Here is a 24,399-nt window from a genome sequence, read left to right on the forward strand (position 1 = left end):
AGGGAGAGAGAGAGAGAGACAGAGAGAGCGAGCGAGAGAGCTAGGGAGGGAGGGAGAGAGAGCTAGGGAGAGCACACCTTTATCTATAGATAAAGTAAGAAAAACAAAAAACAGTTTGAAAGGGGAGTGATTAGTAAAATAAGCATAAATAAAAAGAAAGAATGCTAACTAGGTAACATAAGATAAGAATAAACCAGTTTAAATGATTTGTTATTGGTTGTGATCATATTCTAAAGATATTTGGATTATTGAAAAGTATACAGCTCCCTTTCATCTGAGTGTTGAGAGCTGTATCCATAAATTCATGTTGTGCTCAAAGTGCTCCAGATTGATGCTTTTCACTTCAACATTTAAAAATAATCTTCCCGGGGGTGCATGCCCCCCGACCCTAGAGGAGGTGAGGACCCCCCTAGAGGAGGTGAGGACCCCCCTAGAGGAGGTGAGGCCCGTCCACCCCCAAATAAAGCAGGTTAAAATAATTAAATTGAATACATGTTCTTTTAGAAAACACTGAAAACGGGTCCCACAGACCCAAACAGCACACAAAGGTTAAAGGTCAGCATATCATAATGTTAAAATGTGCTAAATATATACACTGCAAAAAACAAAAAAAAGAGGAGTAAAAGTAGCCCCCGACTTGTTTTATTTTTTGAAAGTAGCCCTCACCCTAAAAAAGGTTGGTGACCCCTGGCCTAGAAGATGAAGAAAAAATTGTAAAAGTATAAAAACGTTTATTTTAATGTTGTGTAAAATGTTCTATGGCATCCCTACTGCAAAAAGACAGCAGAACAAAAGGTTACACAAAGAGCAAATTTTTCGAAATGTATGATTTATTTGGCCTGAAATAAAACATTTAAAAAAACAACCTATAGATATCTTAAAAAACATTGTGGGCTTTACACATATGACTTTCATTATGTAGGCTACATAGTTTAGATATAACTTCTTAAGTGGCAGCAAATATACATTTACAAAATCTCTGATAAAAAATAAATTCATCGCTTTAAAGACAACAGACAAAGGCACATGCTCAGACAAAATGGAAATCATACCATCAAAAGATAATGGTATTTAAATAGCAGTCATCTCTCCACCACTTTAAATGTCACAATGTCAGATGTGTACTACTTTAGATGTATGGGACTTCAAGGAACCGACTAACCGACAGCCACACACAATACAATTAAACTGAGGAATACAAATCAACCATAACAAAAGCTTTTTTTTTTAAATAGCAGAGAAACCCCTTTACAGCTTAAAGCTCACCAAGATGGGTGAACAATATGTGTTGAATCACAGTACTTAAACCTTTCAGTTTTCATAAAAGAACACCCACATAAATGTCAGTACATTAGTTACCCCAGCACCAAGATGTTCAAAATGTATGTGGCCTTCACCTCCACTTCTTGAACACTAGGGAGCTCTCCTGGTCTACAGACACTGTAGGTCAGATGCAGAGAACTGCCTTGGAGAAATGAAATCTCCTGGAGTGAGGCAGGATCAAGTTCTGATGGCACCTCTACAACTCTCCAGTCTTGTGTCCTCCCGCTTCAGTGTAACATGGCACCCTTTGACAGTCACATGCTTCCTAAAGCCTAGCGCTTGATCACCACCTGCTCAAAGGCTCCAGCTGCAACCCTGAAAGAGAATGCGCAATGTGTTACATGACAGGAAATGAAGGGGCTTTTATATGTAGAACTAAGATTATGATGTGAAACTGAAAGAGCATTCAACACACGATGAGTATATTCCTCATTCGGGTCCCCATTCAGCACATTTGAAATGAATTTAGATAAGTAGTTAATGTCTGCTTTGTAGCACTAACAATCCACAATTACATAACACTCACCTCATGTGCTGGCTTCCCAAGGCTGTACTCCCACCAGGACCAACAAACAAGCTTAGCCCTTCCTCTGCAGAAATCAATAAATACACAAACACACACATTCACATTAGGGGGATGTAGTAGCTAGTCTGAGTCAGACCTTTTGAAGAATATTCAGGGCAATAGTTGATGGTTAAGAAACACAATCAAAAGATACACTTTCACATTAAAAATGTATGCAACATCAGTCTCAATGGCGTTAAAGACAGGGGTAAGTAGCACGGCAGACACAGTGTGTGCTTGCCTATCAGTGAGGTTAAACTGTCCTTGTGGTATTCATAGAAATGATATTCAATCTTAATACTTGAACCCTTTATCAAATAAACTCTAATATTTAAAATGGAAGGTAACTAAGGTATGGTTCCATTTGGCTTCCATTTTATGGTTTGCCACGATAAACATTTAATAATTTGTAATCCATTGAAGGAAGTACTTACAGATGTTGCGTTGTAACATTGCAACACCCCAAAGTAATTTGATCCCATCAGCAGGATGTTAGGCAACTTTCTAAGTCCGCCTGCATAGGTCCACTAAATCACAGATTAGATGTACACACCCTCTGCACTGGAGTCCAAGAAACCGCTGCTGAAATCCTGGCTCTGCAGGATTTTCTCTATTATGTCATCAGCATCCACCCTGGTGGCATCAACTCTCTTCAGCTGATTCTCCATTGAGTTCTGCTTGACTGGATGTCTAATGTAGAAACAGACAAAGAGTGGAATATTACACAAATGTGCTGCATAAGGAAAATATACAATATATTTAGTGGATCATAAAAACCGTTACCAAGGTTTGTTCACAATGATCATTATGGAAAGCAGTTTGGAAAATAAAGGTTTGAAAATAAAAGGGGAAAAAACATTACCTATGAATTTTAGCTGGGGTAGAGGGGTGTTCAGATGCATGTTGACAGGTTGCACAGGCGGGGGGAGTCGTCCTGCTCTCCCCCTGCTGGTCACTGGGTTCCAGGATGCTGCCGATGCCTGTGGAGGCAGAACCCCCTGACCCGCTCCTCCGATGGCACAGATCTGTTAAACTGGAGTGATTTGAACTGTAACCTAAAAGTAAGGAGAGAGTGAACACATTAAGGTCATGCCAGTGATTTGTGTATCTGGTGTGGTTAAAAAGTGGCTTGAGGGAATAATATATTATGTGTCCCTGGATTGGTACCTGAGATTTTTGACTTCTCACTTGCATAGCTGGGTGTTCTTGAATGGCCGTACGCTACCAGCTCCTCTGGGACAGAAACTGACTTAACTGTAGAACCTAAATGATAAAAGACACAAACACTCAGTGGTGAAACTAAAAATCAGAAGATGACACAGCTACAACTTATATTCAGAGGAAATGTTTCTTATTTGAGGTAAACAAAAAACCTAGTGGAGTCCCACATCTTTGGTAAATCATCATGCTTATTATTCATAGGCTTGTGAAAAAGAACATTGAATTCATTTAAAATTGTTACTGTTGACTATGGCTCTTTAAAAGGACCATTTCAAAAATGTTGACAACGATAGCTGCTTGTTTGCTTCTGTCAAGAACATAGAAACTAAAATGATAACCTGGCAGAAAACTCTTTAGAGTGTGTATTTACATACCAGTTAGTGAATGGAATATGTGCACGTCCCCTCCCTTCCTGTCCTCAAGAAGACACTCTGCTTCAGCCTGTGGGTTTCCCAGGGTCATGGCAGTAGACGGGGGACTAAAGGGAACACGAGAGAGAGTGATGTTACTGAGGAGCAGGGTGGTGTAAGAAGCATCACTCAGTGTTGTTAGAAAGCAGCTCCTTCAAATGCTCTTATGTTAGACACAGTTATTGGACCATAGTCTGATTAAAGCCCACATGAAGGACCAACAGTTATGGACTTTGGTCACTTTAAGTTACAGAATACAGAATGCACAGTGATTTTCTGCGACCGACTCCTTCAAAATCTATAGTGCTGACCAAATCACTCTGGTTTATGTAGAAAACCTTCATTTAGACTATTTCCGTGCTCCTTAAAGTGGACCTATCATGCTATATTTGAAAAATATATGGTAGGGCCATACCTATACAAAACAGTCTGTGAAGGTTTTTTTTCAAAATACCAAACAGATCACCCATTGTAGCCATCCCTCATACTGCTCATACCCCTCTTTTGTAGCCCTGTTAGAGGAACGCGGATATTGGGTCCTTAGCTTGAAAAAAGAAGAAGAAGAGAAGGCGGAGCTAATGCCTGATCAGAATTCTACCGGAGATAAAGTTAAATTCGGTTGTGATAAAACGCCATCCTGTTTAAACCACGTCATGCTTTTTCTCTTGCAGGTTTATCACAAGGTGAGTTCTTTTTTTATTTCCTGCTTTTTAAACACATGTGCTCTACACAGTACAGGTTAGCTCTGAGTGTTAGCGAGGCTTGCTAATGTAAACAAAGACGAGATTACGTCCAAAACATGTCAGGCATTGTTTCTGATAGCAACTTTCTGTGGGTCCGCTGCCGATTTGACGTCAGTTGGGATGGAATCTGTATCCGCTCGTTGTACACCCGTTTTAAAAGATTTGGGTACGGAGGAAAAGAGAGAGGGTTTTATTTTCTGACGCTGCGTGAGTTCCCCGACGCACCAGGGACACATATTTATGTATAAAAGACATCACAAAGTGCATTTTGCATGATAGGTCCCCTTTAAGTTTACTAAACCTGTACCTGCATGTTGTACCTATACCGATGAGTGGATAGCATACAATCTTGTTAAATGCAATATCAAAATCTGCTAATTCCTCTGCTTCACAGGCAAAACACAATGACCCTATAACTAAAGTAACGAGAACACTGGGTTGAGTCATCAAACAGACCTTTAAATGTAGAACTTGTGTAGCTCAAATGCAGTTATTTAAATGCATTACATCCTGTTATAAGTGGCTAGGTTATAACTATATTAGTTAGTTTCTTATGTTTGGTTCCTTGTCTTAATATTGTTCATGTTGCAAATTGAGCTGCTGTGATGTAAGAAACATTTTATACTTGATCTGACAATATCATATCATATGTGGTATTGTGGACAGAAATAGGATTACTTTATAAGGATATACCGGACCTTATCACAGGAAACCCCACATATGTGCTACTGAGAGGCTATGCTAAATAAAGGAAGGAGGGCGGACAGTCAGCAAATCATAAAAAACAAAAGTGTCATCTCCTTTGTTTCATCACACACACGATGACTAACACCCCGTGGGCTGAATGACTAGCCCTGCTATTAAGATTACACTTGAGACATCTCGGCAGCAGTGTGTCTACTATTACACTGAGAGGGAGTAGTTACAGGGAAAGACCGGTTATAGAAAGTTAACAGTGTGCACATTGGCAGGAGAGTGTTGTTACATCATGTCTTTGACAAACATCTCTACGTACAGCTCTTGATAAAAGAGAGAAAAAAATATCTGGGCTGAGCTGATCACACATCAGCTGTTGTTCACTATCAGGGTTAGGCACATCAATGCCTGACTGAGGGTTTATTAGCTCTCAGATAAGCATCTGATAACTCTGACAACTCAGTATTTTCATATCATTAAATTATTTGAAATCTATGTGATATAAGACATCAGTGTTGGGTCACTTTGATGACAGACAGGACGTGACGAGAACAGTTTCCTCTGTAGTCGGATGCAGAGGCATACTTCCTTTTTAACCACATATACACTCAACATAACAGACAGGTCTCCAGTGTTATGAGTAATGACACTAAACTGATGTATAATATGGTTAAAAGGAGCTCTTACGTTTTAAAACAGGGGTCTCCAGACATAAGTTGTGTGGTGATGACAACCTGTAAACAGAAAAAAATATGTTGGTTTTAGGCTGACAAGCATCTGTATTTGTAAGATGGGGAAAAAGCTGCGACGTAGTGTGGTTTACGAGGGTTACTTTTAACAAAGGGTTGGAATGAAATGTTGTGAAATGTTAGTCCATTGGAGGAATGTCTAAAATGCATTCCCATGGCTTAGGCAGCTTATAGATCACAAGCTCAGACATGTGTAGCATCAACTGTCGGGGCATGCCACTGTTCCACTCAGTACATAAATCCAACGTTTTGTCATCTTCTACTGATGAACTCAGGAACTGATGACTTCATTTAGAGTGGCACAGTTGAGCAAGAACAGGTTTTAGGCTTTTCTATGCTTTTCTAAAAGCTTGGACTTTAGCAAAACATTGCCAGTGTGGGAGAGACTTCTAATTCCATTTCAAACAATATTGAAAGGAGGATTGTGGAGCTTTGCGTTTAAACACTACCACACCTTTAGAATTGAGTTGTCCTGTCTGGTGTTCTTGGTGTCGTATCCCTCTAGGAGACACCGTCGTGTGGTGCTGCCAGACCCAGCAAACTCAGACAGGTTCAAGTCAGCAAAGCCCAGCTGCACAGGGTTATAAAGACCAAGCAGTTAGAACAGTGTTAAAGTGCGAGCACTAACAAGGTATCTGTACATAAAGCATCATCCTATAAAACATACAGTAGTATTTGTTGAAATCCAGCCCAGCATAGGTTTTTAGAAACACACCACATGCAACGGGACCTTACATTCCTGAGAAGGCAGACAAACTAATTATTCTCATCATTTAAGTTATTGGTTAACAGAGCCTTAGTTTTGATTTAGAGATTTTTCAATCAGTAACCAAAGCCGGAAGCTAGAAATAAAAACATTAATTGTGAGACTCAACTCACTTAAGGTCACCTTCACACTGAGGCCGACTTTTATCACACACATTTTATGATAAGACTCCTCTAATGGATATCTGGCCCGTAAGCTGCTATGTTTACAACAAAATGGTCTCAAGAACTCAAGAACACCTTACCTTTGCAAAGGTCTTTCCACCCTTCACTTCCTAAAATGACAAAAAGGGAAAGTTATATACTGTTTACATTAAAAAAAATGTATGAGTCGTTGTAGAATGACCACTGGCTGCACCAAGCTCGTATGGTTACAAATTAACAGTGCTCCTGGTCTCATGTAGGCTACATAAACATTTCTTAGCACATTCACAGTTAACTATCTGGACTCTGTTTTGGAAAATTGCCACTATGTATTTTTGTGGTGTCAACAAAATAGAGCTTGACGGCAGAGAAAATGTCCTGTACCTTGCGCACAGACACCCGGCACAAACAGGGGTCGAGTACACCTGTTCCAGCATTGGCACTCATCTTACACACAAAGGAAAATCTCTTCCTCCAGTGTACACAGTTGGCTTGGACTTGCTCCCTGTGAGAGATAATACATTTAGAAACACAAAGGCATAATGATTAACGAACAAATATATATCCCAACTCTTTCAGATTTATGATAGTTTACCATCCAATTGTATGAAAGAAGAAGATTATATATTTTTCTGGGAAAATATATATATGAAAATAAAGCAAATGATATTTAGTGAAATGGGCTTATGCTCAATTTTTACACCTTGAGTTATCCCCTCAAAACCTATTAGATGATTATTCACTCGAAAACATGAGCTTATTCCACCTGGTCAGATCTAAATGTGTGCAAGATGTTAGTCCAATTCTCACTGTACTTGACATTTGGATGTTTCAGAATAAAACAGGCTTTGGAGAAAAAGAACAATTATAAAAATAAGATGTGAAAATAATAATTTCCATCCGCCCCTATACCACACACAAGATTGACAATATGCTTGTATTCAAAACAGAGAATGCAGCTGTGGTTGGAGCAGGGTAAAAGTGAGACACAGTGTTTGGAAACAGAGAGTAACCATGGCAAAGCAATGAGGGTTAGACATGTGCTATGCCTGTGTCTTTCTTTCCATCGTGACTCATTTAAATGCTACAGTAACGTTACAAGCACTTATAATCACCATCCCCAAACCTTGTGCGCTTCTTTCATTGGAAGAAAATGCTTTGGTTCTAACTGTCATAAATACAAGTAATATCAGATACCCTGCATATAAAACTGACTAAAAGAGAAAATGAGCCTGCTACAAATTACACACTATAAGGAGTCTGCTATATAACACAATCCCAAATATAATATTATTATTAGTAAGCAGTGGTGAAAAGTGAAAAAAGAAAATTTACTCAAGTTTTGTACTCATGTACTTTTTTTGACATATTTGTTCTTTACTTGAGTATTTATATTTCATGCTCCTTTATACTTCCACTCCACTACATTTATTTGACACTCAGTTACCAGTTACTTTGTACATATAAAACACATGATATGCTGATATGGTATAAAGCAGTAGGCTACTGTAGTACTACACAGTATTTCAAGTATCTAGGCCTACATTTGGTCAACACTCACAAATTACCATACTAAAATGCTCTTACATGTATAAAAACAGGATTATACAATAACAATAATATTATAATAATGTAGAAATAGATATCCGGCTTAACGAGTACTTTTACTTTTGATTCTTGAAGTACCTTTAAACCTTTATATATACAGTCTATGATTTAAACTGATACAAATCATGTTCTTTATATTGTTCTGAAACGGGTCATTTTGATGCTTATACTTTTGTACATTTAAGTAACATTTTAAAAGCTGGACTTTTACTTGTAATGGAGTATTTTAGGACCATAGTATTTGTCATTTTAAAGTAAAGGATTTGAGTACTTCTTCCAACACTAGTAAGATAAATACTGCAGGCTACTGCAGTCTCACTCACAGTATCTACTTGTTGCTTAGCAACTACTTTGATCAACAGTGTACATAAGTTAACGGAACACACATTAACTTTCTTCGATTGAAACATAACCCTACATTATATTTTTTAACAAATTAGCGAGCTCTGGCTCTATTCATATTGTGTAAATCTCATCTTCCTGGTTGTAGGGCTACTATCTCCTAACACAGCAGCACATTGTCAACAGCACATTGTAAACTCTTGAAGTATTAGTTAGTTAGCGTTAACCTAGCTACTGTTAGTCAACGTTAACAACACATAACCAAGTTAACGTTGATCGTTGAAAGTCAGGGAATGCTGTTGCCAACAAAGGAGCAAACCCGTGACAATAAATGTTTAAAAAATGTCCATATAAACCTGAACACGGACTTAAAAATGGCTAAAAACAAGCTCAACTTAAAAGTAATTTTAGCATGTTGGAACAACCAGGGAACCGTGGCTATAAATAGAAAAAACATTCTTACCGAGACGACTCTTCGGCAAAGCCTCCATCTACCAGTCTCACTTTACAGAATAAAACTCCGTTTACGAAGGGAACAGAGGACAATTCCTCCAAGTCGAAGTCTACTTTAAATTTAAATTTCTTTTTCTTCAATAGAATGAACGACATATCCTAAACGTCGCTGACAGTCGTGGTAAATCCTCAACTGAACACTTTCTTTGCTCCTCCTCGTCTCCCAGCTGCTGCTTGTTGCTGCAGTCTGCAGACAGACACGACTCAAAGTTCAAATCCGCTCCTCCACCCACTGAAAAATATAATACGTGACGTGAGGGAAATTCCACCGTTTGATTGGACAATGCAGGCCTGGAGAAAGGAGAAATACCCAGGTCACGATTGTAACAGTTGTAGCCTGTACTTCACTTCTGAAACTCATTCATATTTAATGCCCTAAAGTGAACCTATTACCCTGACCACTGAAGTGTTTAGGAGAAGTGGTTCCAATAAACAGAAGGGATAATATACTATTCAGCAGGCATGTGACCCAGAGCCATTCGGCTCTTATGGAAGACATGCTAAATAAGCACATGGCCACTCAGGAATAACACTTTTAAATACTATCAATCAACATACTTTTTAATTATCCTATGTTTGTTATCTGTAATTGAAAAGAAGGTAATAAGCCATACATTCCATTGAATATTCAGTAAAGCATTATGCTTAACCCATAAGAACCCGGACCCATTTCTACTTTTGGGGAAATTAAGGGGAACATAATTTAGACTAAATAGACCACATAGAACACATTTAAAGTGTTACACAAGTAACCCCCCGTAGTGTCAAATATCTGAAATGTGACATGTCACATTGGGCTTTAAATTAATGATAAAGTAACTCGTCTTATTTATAACTTCATTAATTTTTTGGTTTAAATTTGTTTGAACATACTTTGAATTGAAGAATAAAGAATATATATGTAGGCAACATTTTAATGTTTTAGCAGGCTGGCTCAAATGTTATCCACTTTATATACTGTTGTGTAGGTTAATCTAAAACAATCTGTACATTAAGTCTATGATAAATGCACAGAAGTGGCATCATGTTACTAATTGAATATTGAACTTAAGTACACATTTTGGGTACTTGGACTTTACATATTGTGCTTTCTCTTCATTTCACTCTATACTTCATTACATTAATCTGCATAAGTAATTTAGATTTTATTTCTACTAATACTGTTATTCAGTGGGTTTTATTTTCCATCTTATGTGTAGCATTATATTTATTCTATTTCAATCTTTGTTCTTCCTGTTATTTGAAAGTTTGCTTTATTTTCCAAGTTTGATCCCTTGTTTTTTTATTCTGTGTCTATTTTCCCTTATTGTAAAGCACTGCTGCATTTATTACATGAAATTGGCTACACAAATAAAGTGTGTTATTATGACGCTTAATATAAACACCTCTGACAGTCAGTAAAACCCACCACATATTTAGGGGCCCAGTGATGATACACACAGATGGACCCTGACTCACTTTCCTGACAGCACCTGCTCCTGTGTGAAGAACAGCGCCCTCTAGTGGCGCTCATCGGCAATGCGCTATAGGAAATACAACGCTGCGTGTTTCCCTCTACTGACACGTCCTGCTAGATGTAGAGATAACATTTCCGCAACATGAAGCATCAGATGAAGCAGGAGCGAAAAAACAGATGGGGATGTTCACCATTAGAAGCATTAAGCGGATTACCCGAGTAATGCGGGGTTTATTTATTTCGTCACATTTCTACTTTCCATCTTTCCTGCTTTTCCGTAGAAAACACCCTGCTGTCGCTACGTAGCCTTGCTCCGCCCACGATTACTGCAGTTCGCCTGATACGTTGCGAAGTAACACCTCTGCACGGGACAGTGCAACATATAGTGCCTGCAAACTCTTTTTTAAACGCAAAAGCCGAGCTCACATCTGGATTTCAGCAGGGTTGATTGATGATTTTCAATATGGATTTATAACCAGATCCTGACTGCAGAACGGGCGACTCGTCTCGACTGCTGCTCCCTCATTAGCTCCACAATGTATCCAACGATACGGACGCTTTTACTATCAAATGCGCACTGCTGGGATGCCGACAGCAAGAGGTCATACCAGGACTTATTCGAGAAGCTTGATGCCAATAAAGATGGGAGGGTGGACGTCGCTGAATTACGAGCGGGCCTCAAGGCAATGGGCATATTTCGCCAGGGAGCCGCACAGGTAGGGAGACTTGTTTGGGGTCCTGTGAGGAGGGAAGAGTTTCAGAGCTTGGCCTGCCTGTTTTGCATAGCATTCATAAGTAGTGTCCATGTCTGTCTGTGTGTGTGCGTGACTTGTGCAACTGGAAGAGGGAAATGAACCATTTGATTTGATCAGGGGCGGTTCTATGCCATGCTAATTGGGGGGGCAAAGCTGGGGCCAGTAGGTCAAGATTGCAACATTTTAAATTCAGTATAAAGTCATAGCCCACAAAAAAACTTAAAATACCATTATTGGTGTTAGTTTTAGTAACAGAAATGGAGTCAATGACTGATTTACAGTTTTATCTTATTATATTATTAAAAAACAAAAACATTTACTGTTATTTTCGACCCACAGTCTTTGCTGCAACACTATCAGAAATTGCATTATCATAATTTCTCTTTTGGAGGGGGGCCACAGGGGGTTCCAAGCTCAGTGTTACATGGGCACTGGACCCTGTTGAGCCAGCCACCCCCCACCCTAGAACCGCTCATGGATTTGATCTCTTCTCTGCAGAAAATCGTGTCGTCTGGGGATCAGAACAATGATGGGAGTCTCGACTTCAACGAGTTCAGCAACTATCTGAAAGAGCACGAGAAGAAGCTGCGGCTCACATTCAAGAGCCTGGACAGAAACAACGATGGTAGGAGCTTCCTCAATATAAAAATACTTGGCACAAGTTCTCACATGCGGTGTCAGCAGACATGCCATTGAATGTTTACAATACCACACATTCTTTGTTTACACTGCAGCTTGTCTGAGTTGAGTTTTTATGTTGTGTCAGGGCGCATTGATGCCTCAGAGATCCAGCAGTCCCTTGCAGAGCTGGGCCTGGATGTCAGCAAAGAGAATGCCCTGAAAATATTACAGAGGTTTGGCCTTCACTTCAATCCACTGTAACATGTTTTTATTTAGGGTGTTGCCAAGATGTTTGCCTGTGTGTAATCTGAAAGCTCAGTCATAGATTAAAAGGTTTCTGTGTGTTTCCCTAGTATGGACATTGATGGGACGATGATGGTGGACTGGAACGAGTGGAGAGAACACTTCCTGTTATGCCCTGCTCACAACCTGGAAGAGATCATACGCCACTGGAAACACTCCTCGGTATGGGGCAAATACACACAGAAACACATTCTGCAGACGAGTGCAGTGAAATTAATCACATGATGTCTAGTTCTCCTGTTTAAGATGGTATGGGCTATTTCTGCATTACACTTTTTCTCTGCAGCTTCATAAGATTAGAGTTTCCAACATAATTAGGTCACAGCAGCACACAGTGTTTGCTTCGGCTTGCTCCTCCACATCTTCGCAAATAAAGATGTCATTGTCGAGATATTTGCTCCTTCGTGAGCAAACCATAATCCTCTCTTTTGTATCTAAATGTCTCTTCAATGCACTGCATATTTATGGTCTCTAATGGCGCGTTTCCACTACAGCCCGCAGCCCGGTTTAAGAGGGCTGTGACGTCAGCGGCCCATCTTTGGTTGCGTTTCCACATGGCCTAGTACCGGCCGGCGGGTCCTAATTCACAGTTTTTCTGGCCTCATAAAATCGTGGGTCCAGGGCCAGAGACAACGAGGCTGAGTCGGGCTGAGTATGCTAAACTAGAGAGAGCGTCGCTGGCAAGGGGGCAACAACTACAACAAGATGGACATATTTGACCGTGATTTAATTGTAATACACGTTTCAAAATGATGCCGAAGTAACAACATACTGATACCGGTTAGTAAAAACCATGAATTAATGCTTTGTCAAGTCTGCAGACAGACGGCAGGGGAAAAACCTTTTAAAATGCTTGTTTTCTAAATGGAGATTGGCTAAGCTAACGCAGTATATGCTCCGACCGTCCACACTCACAACAACGGCCTATACAGACATAAATAAAGCAGCGACTGTATTCACCATGACACAGGCAGTCTGTGGTTTGTACTTGTTTAACTTTTGTCTAGTTTCTGAACATATATGAGGAGCTGTGAGCTCTGAGTGCTAACAGCTAACGGCTGTGTTGTTTTTCTGGGGTCCTCTGAAGATCACGTCACGGCTCCGCCTACACTGCGTTACTATAGATACTGCCCCAGTTCCTAAACTGTAATGGAAATGCGCCATAAAGTGAGCCAGTCCTAATGAGGCCCAGCCATACCGAGCGGGGCCGAGCGAGGCCGTGTAGTGGAAACGCGCCATAAGGTAACAACACCAGTCCAAAATGCATTCTCATACCAAACACATGCCATAGTTGTGACTGCAGGACACAAAGCTAGCTGTGTTAGCGTCTGTGTATCCCTATGGAGCGCATTAAAGTGCCACTGTTTTTGTCACTAGCAGGAACCATGGGTGTTTCTCAATGTCGAGGAAGGCTCCTCCAGAGCCACTATTTTCAAGGATGCATCGAGTCCCGCCGAAGGACTGTTCCAATGTCCAGGATCCTTGGAATTCTACCGAGGCCGGCGTCCTTCGTTGCGGGAAATTTCGAGGCTGGACATGTGTATCCTCCGCGGTCTTCCCCACAATGCTTTGCGCACGGACCAATTTCCAAAATCCGGCCCGGCTAAAATAACTGGATGGCCTACCTGCCTGTCAGCCTTCCATCTGTGCACAAACTTATCTCGTGCCCTCATTGGTCATGTGCGCGTTTGTGTGTGTTGGAGGAGGGGCTCTGTAAGGAAGTGGGAGATTTTTTCCGGCTGTGTATTTTCAAATTCTAGCACACTCAAGCTGGTTTCTCCAAAATTACCTACCCCACCTTTAACAAGTTGAGCCAAAAGTCAAAGAAAATAAGCATTGTATGCTTTTAGTGTGTTAACTTCCATGGTGAAACCTAACATTCAAGTTCTGCAAATACTTCCTTCTCCAGTGTATAGGTTATTTGGCAAGCATGTAAAAACGATTGCTGCATCACTGAGACAATAGACCTCAAAAGGAGAAGTGCTTGTAGGCATTTTACGTTTTTTTTGTCACATTGACAACCACCCAAGCTTATGTGACATGTGCCCTTCCTGAAAGAGAAACAATCTCAAGGCCAAAATAATAATATAAGAAACTTTTTACTCTATTTGTTATGGCCATAAGCTGACAACCCAAAGTGATTTCAGCAGATGTGTTTAACTAGGTGCTGGACATAGGGGACAGTCTTGCCATCCCAGATGAGTTCACAGAGGAGGAGAAGAGCTCAGGTCGATGGTGGAAGCAGCTTGCTGCGGGGGCCGTGGCAGGGGCCATCTCTCGCACTGGGACTGCCCCTCTGGACAGAATGAAGGTCTTCATGCAGGTGAAATATATTAAAGAACATTTGACAAATGTATATTTCGCCTAGGGGAAATATATGTAACCTCATATATTTGTTCTGCAGGTTCATTCTTCTAAGACTAACCCCATAAGCCTGGTGGGGGGCTTCAGTCGGATGATCAAAGAGGGAGGTCTGTCCTCACTGTGGAGGGGAAATGGGACCAATGTTTTAAAGATCGCACCAGAGACAGCTATCAAATTCATGGCATATGAACAAGTAAGCTCTAAAATGCAAATTCAATTTACCATATATATATTTTGATGGTATTCATCACAGTTTTATAACATTATAAATATTTATAAAAATCCTTTATTTTTTTCCATTTAAATGTGTTCTGTAGTATAAGAAGTTGTTGTCATCAGAGGGCCAGAAGATTGCGACACACAAGAGGTTTGTAGCTGGCTCTCTGGCCGGAGCCACCGCACAGACATCCATCTACCCCATGGAGGTGAGACAGCTTTTCACCAAAACTTGAAAATACCACAGAAATAAAAAAAGAATATTCCAAAGTTTTTATTCTTTCGTGATTTCTCTGTCTAAGGTATTGAAAACTAGACTGACCCTTGGGAAAACTGGCCAATATACAGGAATGTTTGATTGTGCCAAGAAGATCCTGAGGAAGGAGGGAATCATGGCTTTCTACAAGGGCTACGTCCCAAACTTAGTGGGCATAATCCCCTACGCTGGGATAGACCTCGCTGTTTATGAGGTATGCAGGATTTGTGATTTATTTTTCTCCTTTGTGATATTTCAAAACAGTGTGTTAGTGAGTGCACTTTGTTTAATTAATTTAATTATATGCACCAGTTCATCTTATATTATAAAGTAATTGTGGAGTTCTATGCTGATGGTTTTCAATTCATCTCTTTACTGTGTTTCAGACTCTAAAGAACACGTGGTTGACGCATCACACCAAAGACTCAGCTAACCCTGGAGTTCTGGTGCTGGTGGCCTGCGGCACCATCTCCAGCACCTGCGGACAGCTGGCCAGCTATCCCCTCGCACTGGTGCGCACACGGATGCAGGCACAAGGTAAACTCATCTGCATTTGATGACCGTGACGACAAAACCTATATAGCACATCATTTAGGTCTTTACAATTTGTAAGAATATATAATTGTGATTTATGACTGATCTTGCAATTGCGATATGGTCCACGGTATTGGAGGGAATGCTAATTTTTGCATACATTTTCTTAAAAATAAACTACTTGTTGGTGAGATTTTCTGCAAGGATCTGTATCAAACATATAGTTTTTTATAAGTACAGTAGAATAATCAGTTTGTTAGGGTGGAACATCTCCCCAGCACCACAATACTTAATTTATTTTCACTCATATTTTGTCTTATGATAAATAATAATATTGCGCACCCTCGGATTAAAATACTGCATTTGTCCATATTGCAAATTCGATATATTTCCATTCATCTTTTCAGCCTTACGTAATTACACAGTGCATTATACTTTTCATAATTATTGCGTTGTTAATGTGCTGACCAAACTCTGTGAAGGCACCCAATATATTCTGGTCACATACACTTGAGTTATAAGTCACATAATAAGTGGGCTATCTTTTAGCATACAGCACCAGAGTAAAAATCTTTCAGATGCAGCACCGCCTCCCTAACTTACCTTTTTCTCTGCAGCGTCTCTGGATACAACAGACCAGCCCTCCATGAGCAATCTGATGAAGAAGATCGTAGCCAAAGACGGCTTTTTTGGACTCTACCGAGGCATCCTGCCAAACTTCATGAAAGTAATTCCTGCTGTCAGCATCAGCTATGTTGTTTACGAGTACATGAAGACTGGCTTAGGAATTTCCAAATGACCCTGGAAGCCAATGAAAAAAGAACATTAACTTAATTATTGGACTTGAAAATGACTGTAATAACTCCAGAAATACAGACAGACATACAGAGCATGACTTCCGCGAGCTGGAACAGGAGTTCAGCGGATGGAAAACTGTATGTATCCTAATGGTGGTCTATAATTAGCTAAAGCATGTATCGTTTGTGCTGAGCATGCTTTAATTATTATTCGAATGTTACACATAATGCACTCCCTAAGTATGTACACTGTCCAAAAGAATATTTCACACATAAAAAACGTAACGTAATTGATACATACATAACATTAGCATCAACGCAAACAAAAACAACGCATCTTCAGTTAGCAAATTCATTGTACTGTTACTCTTTAAATGGAATGCCTGATCAAAATGGAATATCAATGGGACACAATGTGGTGCTTTTTGATAACAAAATAAATATTTTCTTCAGAGAAGCTGGAGCTTATTCAATGAGGCTTAACAGCAGACATAATTGTCTTTTATAATGGTAAAATGACACTACGCCACTTTAAATGTTTAAGTCCACAGCCTTTAGGGGTCATTTACAACTTCTATAAGTTGTAAACACCTGCCTATAGAGTGCCTCCAGTCAGCTGAAAAATCAATAACCTGTTAACACTGGAACACTGAGCATGAAGACAATGCATCTTGTGAAAATAACTAAATCTGTGTGTGATTTGAGAGATAGTTTAAATGTGCCTTACAGCCACACAATGTGAACTTTCTGGCATTAATATATGTGAATTTACTATATATACTTATACACAATGCATTTATGAACTGTTATGATGGGTACTACAACGATGCATGGTAACAATTTAAAATAGTAATAACTGGACGTTGTGATTGAAATACTTGCTAGGAGTATGTTTTGTCCTGTGTCACTTCTACGGTGGCCCTGAAGTGCAAGTCAAAACAACATTTCACAAAACACTTCAACATTTCATAAAACATAACGACATTTCAAAAAACACTACAGCATTTCAGAAAACGCTACAGCATTTCACATTTTACGGAAAGGGTATTCCTTTAGGGAGAACACTTCTTGTTTGTGATTGGACAGAGCCAGCCAGAGAAGCACTGCTGTGATTGGTTGTTTTTGTTGCCAGTCAAGAAATTACGCTTCGTGATTGGTCGGCACCCGGCCGACAGCACCACGTATTTCCTGTTTGGTACTGTTCAGCTGTTTCTTCACGAATTTTAAACTGAGTTGGAAAGAATGGAAGAAGAGATGGAAATCTTAAGGGAATATTTGAACGAAGGATATACATACGATGTTATCCTCGACATGCTGTCAGTGTCAACCCATCACGACATCAACATGTCCCTTAGAACCAGGGGTGTAGTGCTGCCGGAGCGCCGCTCCGGTTGTTAGCATCTGGTTAGCTAGCTATGCTAACGTACATAAGGAGTTGTTTCTACAACAACTCCTGGAGGAGAGTCCTCTCCTGTCAGACTGATCGTTTTGGGCCAGTGACGTCACCGATGACAAACGAAGCCTCGCTGCCCCTCAATACCACGTGACTGCTTCAGAAAGTGCTTTAGATCGGTTGAACCACAACGCTCATATTACCCATGGATGCAGGGGCGGACTGGCCATCGGGACGTTCGGGACACCGTTTCCCCGCAGCGTTGAGGCTCTGGGCGGTGACAGTTCACTCAGCTGGAAAGCAGTTGACTTACAACCGCAAGGTCCCTGGTTCAACGACTGGTCAATAAGTCTTTTGTTTTGTTTATAAAAGCTACAGCTAAATGAGATAATGTAGTTAATAAATGTATTCTTTTATATGGTTTAGCCTTTCTCAGGCTACAACATGGTTAAGTTTACGAATATTATTAAGGAATACAAATCCCTCTTTGCAATGTTTACCAGCCTCCTTAGGCTTTTCAATCACAATCATTAAACTGGAATAAATACAATATTGTTAACATGAAAATGTGATTTTATGTTGGTTGTTCAGAGTTATTCTAAGGCTTTACTCATTGGGAACTCGGTAGGAGATAGAGCACACTGTTGAGATGTCAAATCTGCCTGTTTTACACACTTTGACCAACAGGGGGGTTTGTGTTCAAATGAAGCCCATGATGAAGGGTTAGGTTAGGTTGGATTTTCTTTAAAAAAATGGATATTCAAAAACAAAAAACGACTGGATAGGCCCAGAGCCGTATAATAGAATATCTATCTATCTATATGGCGCTGGATAGGCCTATTTGATTTTCGTTTTAAAATTGAAAAACCAAAATTGAAATACAAGGCGTTTTTCTTTATCATGGTCAAAAATGGATTTACTAAACTTAAAAAACGGGATGATTTTCATTTTCTACTTCTCAAAACAAAACATTAAATCAATAGAAAACAGAAACAAATAAACTACCGTTTTTTCATATTCTGCTACCGGAAGTTACCTTACAAAATAAGAGCGCAGATGAGGACGGTCAATCTGTGGGTGTTTCTCAATCGCGAGTACGCTTGCTTGGTAACACATGTCTGCCGAGCATCTTGCTTCAGAAGCGAGTCAAGAATACTTCCTGACATTCGGAAAACAAAGAGAGGAACACGCTAGCAAGTGTGCAGGTGTGCGTCATATGAGAGGCCCCGCCTTACATCTTCCGCCACAGATTTGGGGAAATTGGTCCGTGCGCAAAGCATTGTGGGGATTTTAACACCGCGAAGTCTACTCATGTGCACACTCGATATTTCTCCAAACGGAGTACGCCGGGCTCGGTAGATTTCCAAGTATGCTGGAGATTGGAACAGTACTTCGGCGGCACTCGATGACGTAGTATGCTTGAAATAGTGGCTCTGAAGCAGCTTTACTCGCGATTGAGAAACACCCTGTGTATCTAACAGTCCATTTGTTTTCACAACGAAAACAGCCAAGACACATATTGAGCCCAGAAAATGAATGTTATTAAGGGCTGTAAATATAATAGGCCTACTGTATGTCTAAAATGGACAACATTGTTAGGAGATTTAAAGTAACTATAAAGCCTACGGCGATTCTGCACTGCGGTCAACCCAGCCGTCTAGGGTGACCAGATGTCCCCCCCCCCCCCCCCCCCCCCCCCGCGGACAGTTCACGAGCGTCCATAGTGTCTCTCCACCCCCCGTTGACAGTTCACGCGTCGACATTGCATTTACATGTCCCACATTGTCCCACACAAACATACTAGAGCAGAAGTGGCTTGATTTTGTTCTCAGCAGGGGAATTTGACAGAGGATTACTCAAAAAGTACACAGTAAAATTACTTCAATGTATTGTTAGTAGTAGCGTAGGCTAGCTAATACAAAGTCAAACAGTATCAATTTCATTAAGAACTAATGGTAAAATTGTCTTTTTATCACTCATCAAAGATAGCAGATAAACATGCATTATGTAGGCTACTATGGAGGGGACTTTGACAGAGGATTGCTCAAAAAGTACACAGTAAAAGTACTTAATTTCATTTCTGGTAGCAGTCGCAGTCAAACTAGTACCGAGTCCAACAGTGTTAGTTTTATTAAGAACTTGTGGTAAAAAAACTCAAGAGTATGTTTGTGCCACAAGTGGGACAGAGCTCTGCTATATTCAATGAGTGATACAAATATTTTTTACCACAAGTTCTTAATAAAACTGACACTGTTGGACTCGGTACTAGTTTGACTGCTACCAGAAATGAAATTAAGTACTTTTACTGTGTACTTTGTGAGTAATCCTCTGTCAAATAGTACATCATGCATGTTTATCTGCTATCTTTGATGAATTACATTACATTACATTACATTGCATTTAGCTGACGCTTTTATCCAAAGCGACTTACAATAAGTGCATTCGACCAAGAAGATACAAACTTGAAGAAAACAGAATCATATAAGTACATCAGGTTTCATAGAGCCAAAACATTTCAAGTGCTACTCAACTGGCTTTAGATAAGCCAGTCCTTTATTAGTATATAAGTGCTTTGTTAGAAATTCTTTGTTAGTAATTCTATCGCTCGAAGTGGAGTCGAAAGAGGTGTGTTTTCAGTCTGCGCCGTAAGATGTGTAGGCTTTCTGCTGTCCTGATTTCAATGGGGAGCTCATTCCACCATTTTGGAGCCAGGATAGCAAACCGACGTGTTTTTGCTGATGGGAACTTGGGTGAATGATAAAAAGACAATTTTACCATTAGTTCTTAATGAAATTGATACTGTTTGACTTTGTATTAGTTAGCCTACTACTAACAATACATTGAAGTAAGTTTACTGTGTACTTTTTGAGAAATCCTCTGTCAAAGTCCCCTGCTGAGAACAAAATCAAGCCACTTCTGCTAAGTTTGATGAGGGAATTCTTTTTTGTTGCCATTAGTTCTTCGTGAGATTGATCCTGTTGGACTCAGTAATACTGAAACTACCCCCACAAGTACTATGAAGTACTTACTGTGTACTTTTCCAGTAATCCTCTGTCAATGTCCCCTCCCGAGTACAAGAATGCATGTTTTTCTTTTATTAAGCGTTAAAAACCCTTTCTTCCTGAGACTGATATTGTTGGACAGAGTATTTTAAGAGGATGGTAGACATGATATCAGCAATACTTCCAGTCAGTACTCCGGCAGCAGCATTTTTACACCTTGGAAAGTCTTTAGAGACTGGCCTGATAGCGGGTCACAAATATCCTTCAGCACATTGACAAACTCTGTCACATGGTTGCCCTCTTATGATGCTGCTGTCTTTTAATATATAACTATTCCTCTGACGCTAATTTGTTCCTCGCAGATTTTTCAGTCTCATCAGCCTCATCCTTCCATCAGTCCCAGTCAATGCCTCCAAAACACTTCCAGTGTCTGACTCCATATGATATTGTCCTGATGCTGTATACAAGGGTGATGCCCCATGATCACAAAATGACCCCTCTAGAGTCTGAGTGCCAAGGACCTCATATTATGTCTGTCATTAATGTTACATCACCCATTATAACAGTTTTCTTTCCTTTTTTCTCTTCTCTTAACTGAATAGTCCTGTCTTTAAGTATAATACAATGTAAAGTCCTTTTCCTGCACCATTTGAAGGCTTCAAAACAGGCATTTTTACTGTATGTGTTTGGAGAAATGACACAATCAATGGCCCAGAATTGTACTTTATAAACTATGAATCATGTGGTGCTTGAAGAAATGCACACTGGTTAAGCCGGCCAGGTTATATATATATATATGCCTTTTTTGGAGCCCTTCTTTGCAATATTTATTAAAACAAACCACTATCTGAGGATAATACAAGCAACCATAAAATGCCCTTTATCTAGAGAGCCATTGAGTCCAACAGTGTCAATCTCATGAAGAACTAATGGCAGAAAAAATAATAACAAACTCGAGAGACGGCTGAGTTGACCGCAGTGCAGAATTGCTGTATAGTTTAAATCTCCTAACAATGTTGTCCATTTTAGACATAGGCCTATTATATTTACAGCCCTTAATAACATTCATTTTCTGGGCTCAATATGTGTCTTGGCTGTTTTCGTTGTGAAAACAAATGGACCGTTAGATACACAGATTGACCGTCCTCATCTGCGCTCTTATTTTGTAAGGTAACTTCCGGTAGCAGAATATGAAAAAACGGTAGTTTATTTGTTTCTGTTTTCTAGTGATTTTATTTTTTGTTTTGAGAAGTAGAAAATGAAAATCATCCCGTTTTTTAAAGTGGACCTATCATGCTATATTTGAATAATATAATGTAGGGCCATACCTATATAAGGTATATTTATACTTTTTTTTTTCAAAATACCAAACAGATCATGCATTTTAGCCATGCCTCATTTCGCTCTATTTGCTCTCCTCCAGCCCTGTCTTTGCATGAGCTGCAGCTGACCATGCCCCCCTGCAAAGGAGGGGGGCGAGGCACGAGCGTCATGTTACCATGCTGTTACATGCCACGGCAACCTCTCATTCCCCTGATAGGTGGAGAGTTGGCCATATAGGCGGAGCTCCTCGTTCTAGAGATGGCAAATCCGGATCCTTTTACGGACTCAGGGTCTTCTGAGTCAGTCATTGAAGAGATCCGGATCATACGAGTCATTTGAGTCATATGAGTCAGCATCACCAAGACCGTAGAAATCCTATCGGTGAAACCGAAAAGTTGTTGCATTTCACGAGCATATTATTATTCCATATATTTTGAATATATATATAATATCTACATGTATATTTTCTATTTCGACATGTATATTTTATATTTTATTTTTATTTCTATTCTTGTATATTTTGTAGTTTTGTTTTATTGTAAAATGCCTTTTATGCTGCTGTAACAACAACAATTTCCCAATTTGGGATCAATAAAGTACTATCTATCTATCTATCTATCTATTAAACTGACGTTATATTAACCTCCGCTACACAGTGTATTTTGCTTTAATAAAAAATGTTGATCACAAAAAAAAGGGTTATTTTGCGATTTGGCAAATCTGAGTCTGCTGTTGACTCGTGCATGAGGACGAGTCTGCTGGATCTCTGGATCTGCTGCTATATACGGCTCCGAGTCCGCACGAGTCTGCTCTGCTGTGTGTTGCACAGCGAGTCAGGATTTGCGAATCTGCGAGTCTGCTGTTGACTCGTGCATAATATAGCGCGGGAGCCGGGTGCTGGAGGAGGGGCTATGCTCATGCACATGACGAGTATGGATCGCTGGATCTGCTATGCTATTACGGACCGTCCACACAGCAGCGTTAAAAAATCTTGAAACGCTTCTGCCCATTCACTTTGAATGGGGTGACGTCACTTTCCCTCACTTTTCGCCGAACTGCATTGTGGGCAGGCGAGCGGAGATTTTCAGGATTTTTAGGATTCAAAGTTGAACAATGTTCAACTTTTGAGGCTGAGGTGGAAGCGTCAGCCAATCAAATCCTGTGTACGCAAATCTGACAGTTCAAGCTCTAGCCAATCAAACGGCGTGTATGCTGGGAGAGACATACCGCAGGTCATTTCCTCATATTCCAAAAAATGGAGGAGAAATTAGCGGTAGGGAATCACCCGGTGCTTTATGACCAGTCCCTATTTACCTACCGGGATATAAACCGGAGGAGCCAGGCATGGAGGGAGGTGGCAGAGACAGTGGTATGTTTTCGCCTGTTTGGGGAGTTTATATCCAGTTTACTTCAAACTTTTTTGCTTCGTATGTCGGGGGCGGGAGATTCATGTGATTGGTTGTTGGTGCCTTGCTTGCAAAAAATCCCCAAGCTTCAGATACGCCCACCTCCAAGATTTTTTTAACGCTGCTGTGTGGACGGTCCGTTACGGCCCCTACACACGGCGGCGTGCGTTGACGCTTCAACGCTTCTGCCCATTCACTTTGAATGGGGTGACGTCACGATTCGCCGAACTGCATTCTGGGAGCAAAGCGTAGCTTTTCTCGCGGTGCTCGCTGCAAAAGTAGAGCAATGTTCTACTTTTGAAGCTGAGGCGGAGGCGTCAGCCAATCAAATCCCGCGTATGCAAATCTGCCAGTACAAGCGCTAGCCAATCAAACTGCGTGTATGCTGAGAGAGCCAGACCGCAGTTCATTTCCTCATATGCCAAAAAATGGAGGAGAAAATAATCGTAGCGGTAGGGAATCACCCGGTGCTTTCAGTCCCTGTTCACCTACCGGGATACAAACCGGAGGAGCCAGGCATGGAGGGAGGTGGCAGAGACAGTGGGTGAAACTGGTAGGTTTTCGCCTGTTTGGGGAGTTTATATCCAGTGTACTTCGTTTGAATGGACAGCAGGCATAGACAGTATATTTAGCCACCATGCAATGTTGCATAAAATAGCACCATAGACATTAATTAAAAATCGCTTTTTAGACATTAATGTCTATGGTGAGATTCATACACGGGAGCCTTTTTAAAGCCTTTTTACCTCGCTGCAAACAGAACCCCCCCCCTTCCCATCACAAACTTTACACAGACCCCCCCTTCCAATGATCAACTCCTGTCTTGTTTCCGCAAACTCTTGTGTCCTGCAGCAGCTAAAGGTTTTGCAAGCCCCCGTTCGTTTAGTACCTAAA

At 40.4% G+C, this 24,399-nt stretch overlaps 2 protein-coding genes across 2 annotated transcripts; one reads left to right on the forward strand and one right to left on the reverse strand.

Annotated features, from left to right (window-relative positions):
* Positions 1-792: 792 nt before the first annotated feature.
* Positions 793-9,263, reverse strand: LOC117489006 (protein FAM102B-like). The gene is made up of 11 exons (XM_034138226.1): positions 9,030-9,263; positions 7,001-7,121; positions 6,718-6,747; positions 6,162-6,278; positions 5,646-5,692; positions 3,484-3,587; positions 3,056-3,151; positions 2,751-2,943; positions 2,442-2,578; positions 1,850-1,913; positions 793-1,638 (listed from the first exon to the last, which is right to left on the reverse strand). Exons 1-11 carry the CDS (start codon positions 9,173-9,175, stop codon positions 1,596-1,598), a joined length of 1,098 nt encoding a protein of 365 aa, XP_033994117.1. The 5' UTR covers positions 9,176-9,263; the 3' UTR covers positions 793-1,595.
* A 1,383-nt stretch (positions 9,264-10,646) lies between these two features.
* On the forward strand, positions 10,647-16,838 carry LOC117488955 (calcium-binding mitochondrial carrier protein SCaMC-1-like). The gene is made up of 10 exons (XM_034138144.1): positions 10,647-11,251; positions 11,789-11,915; positions 12,057-12,144; positions 12,265-12,376; positions 14,379-14,537; positions 14,619-14,771; positions 14,896-15,003; positions 15,097-15,264; positions 15,437-15,587; positions 16,202-16,838. The coding sequence occupies exons 1-10, from the start codon at positions 11,072-11,074 to the stop codon at positions 16,381-16,383; spliced, it is 1,428 nt and encodes a 475-aa protein (XP_033994035.1). The 5' UTR covers positions 10,647-11,071; the 3' UTR covers positions 16,384-16,838.
* Positions 16,839-24,399: the final 7,561 nt, after the last annotated feature.

The sequence above is a fragment of the Trematomus bernacchii genome, unplaced genomic scaffold (genome assembly GCF_902827165.1).
Source record: "Trematomus bernacchii unplaced genomic scaffold, fTreBer1.1, whole genome shotgun sequence".
NCBI lineage: Eukaryota > Metazoa > Chordata > Actinopteri > Perciformes > Nototheniidae > Trematomus > Trematomus bernacchii.